At 49.4% G+C, this 1726-nt stretch overlaps 1 protein-coding gene across 1 annotated transcript; it reads right to left on the bottom strand.

Moving 5' to 3' along the window:
* Positions 1–617: 617 nt before the first annotated feature.
* LOC130134827 (uncharacterized) lies at positions 618–1487 on the bottom strand. Its single transcript, XM_056302529.1, has one exon. It carries the CDS (start codon positions 1485–1487, stop codon positions 618–620), a length of 870 nt encoding a protein of 289 aa, XP_056158504.1.
* Between the last annotated feature and the right edge of the window lie 239 nt (positions 1488–1726).

The raw sequence follows: 1726 nt of genomic DNA, 5'->3' as shown, positions 1-1726 counted from the left end.
GAGGTTCCTCCTCGATTTCCTTGGAATACAAAACTAGGACGTCCATTTGGGTTAAATTGGATCGTCCTATCGCTGCAATCCAATACAGCTTTCTGTCGGACTAACCAGTCCATCCCAATGATCACATCAAAATCGAACATGGCCAATACTGCCAAGTCGATACTCTCTTCCTTACCCCCAATAACTATCTTACAATCAGGGCATTCAAAAGAGACTAACACCTTATCATTCATGGGTGTCGACACACAAAGCACATTCTCAAGCAATACTAGTTTCGGACCAACCAACTTAATAAACTGCTCGGAAATAAAAGAATGGGTTGCCCCCGGATCAAACAATGCATAAGCGGCATGATCACATAAGGAATTCGTACCTGTGACCACGCCCGGAGCATTCTCAGCTTCCTTGCGCGCCATGGCATAGACCCTTCCTTGAGCTGGTGGTCGCCCTTGATTGGCCGGTGGGGGAGGTCCGGCTTGATTTCCAACTCGCGAAGGTGGCAACCTGGGCGGTCCTGAGGGCTGCTGTTGTGGGCAATTCCGAATCTGGTGTTCCAAACTCCCATATCTGAAACATGCCCCAAATCTACTCGGCTGGGGGCTCGGCTTTCCTATATTTCACCTAACTGGGGGAACAAATCGCCGATTGCCAACCATTAGCTTCTTTCCAAAACGGCGATTATCTCTATTCTGGGCAAATCGCGATCCCGAAGCGGCAGCCCTTTCCTGCTGATCTCGCTCCATAATCTGAGCCCGTCTATATATCTCCCCATAATCCTTAATATCATGCGACAGAATCAGACTCTGAAGATCCGGCTTTAATCCATCCCGGAATCTTCGAGCTCTGTCTCGCGGATTTTCCACCATAGTCGGTGCGAACTTCGCCAGCCTAGCAAATTCCGCTTCATACTGGTCAACCGTCATCTGACCTTGGCGCAACCGCATAAACTCCATCAACTTCTTTTCCTGGGCGTTTTCCGAGAAATACTTCTCATAGAAATTCTCAACAAATATCGCCCAAGTCGGTGCCGTTCCTTCAGGGAATACTCTGCCTTCTGTGGCCTTCCACCAATCATTTGCGCCATCCTGCAACTGATAAACCGCCAATGTTACCTTCTCCTCATCAGTGCACCCCAAAACCTTGAAGGTTTTCTCCAGTTCTTCCACCCATCTCGGTGCGATCTCAGGGTCACCACGACCATGAAATTTAGGCGGCTTCAACTTTATGAATTGGTCTACTAACTGGGGCATCTGCCTAACCCCTACTGGTTGAGCCTGCCCTGGCTGGGATTGATTTCCTTCATTCCCAGCAATTGGCGCGGCCTCGGCAGCCTGGGCATAAGCTGCGGCCCTTTCTTGAGCTTGCAATCCCATGATATGCCCTATCTCTCGTAGGGTCTCCATCACTTCATCGAACCTGGGGTCCCTGGCCTCTTGGCCTCCCGTACTAGACTGACCCTGGGGTTCCTTTCCCCTTCTTCTACTCATCCTTGCAATACCAGCTATTCAACTACTTGCTATAATTCCACGAAGGAATTAAAGACTTAACCCAATCTATCCCAGTCTAAGTCCTAGGCAGGTATCAAAACAACAATCAAACAGCCAGCATGCGGTCTAACAACATAACACTCCACCCAAGGGATTCACATACTCACCTCAGGTCCTGCCGCACCTGCACGTTACGGGTGAAACAACCAAGCAATTCAAACACAATCACAAGCTGTCAG

Source organism: Syzygium oleosum, unplaced genomic scaffold (genome assembly GCF_021117445.2).
Source record: "Syzygium oleosum isolate NSW1041296 unplaced genomic scaffold, Sole_v2.1 Sole_v2.24, whole genome shotgun sequence".
Lineage (NCBI taxonomy): Eukaryota > Viridiplantae > Streptophyta > Magnoliopsida > Myrtales > Myrtaceae > Syzygium > Syzygium oleosum.
This window is presented reverse-complemented; position numbering and strand designations above follow the sequence as displayed.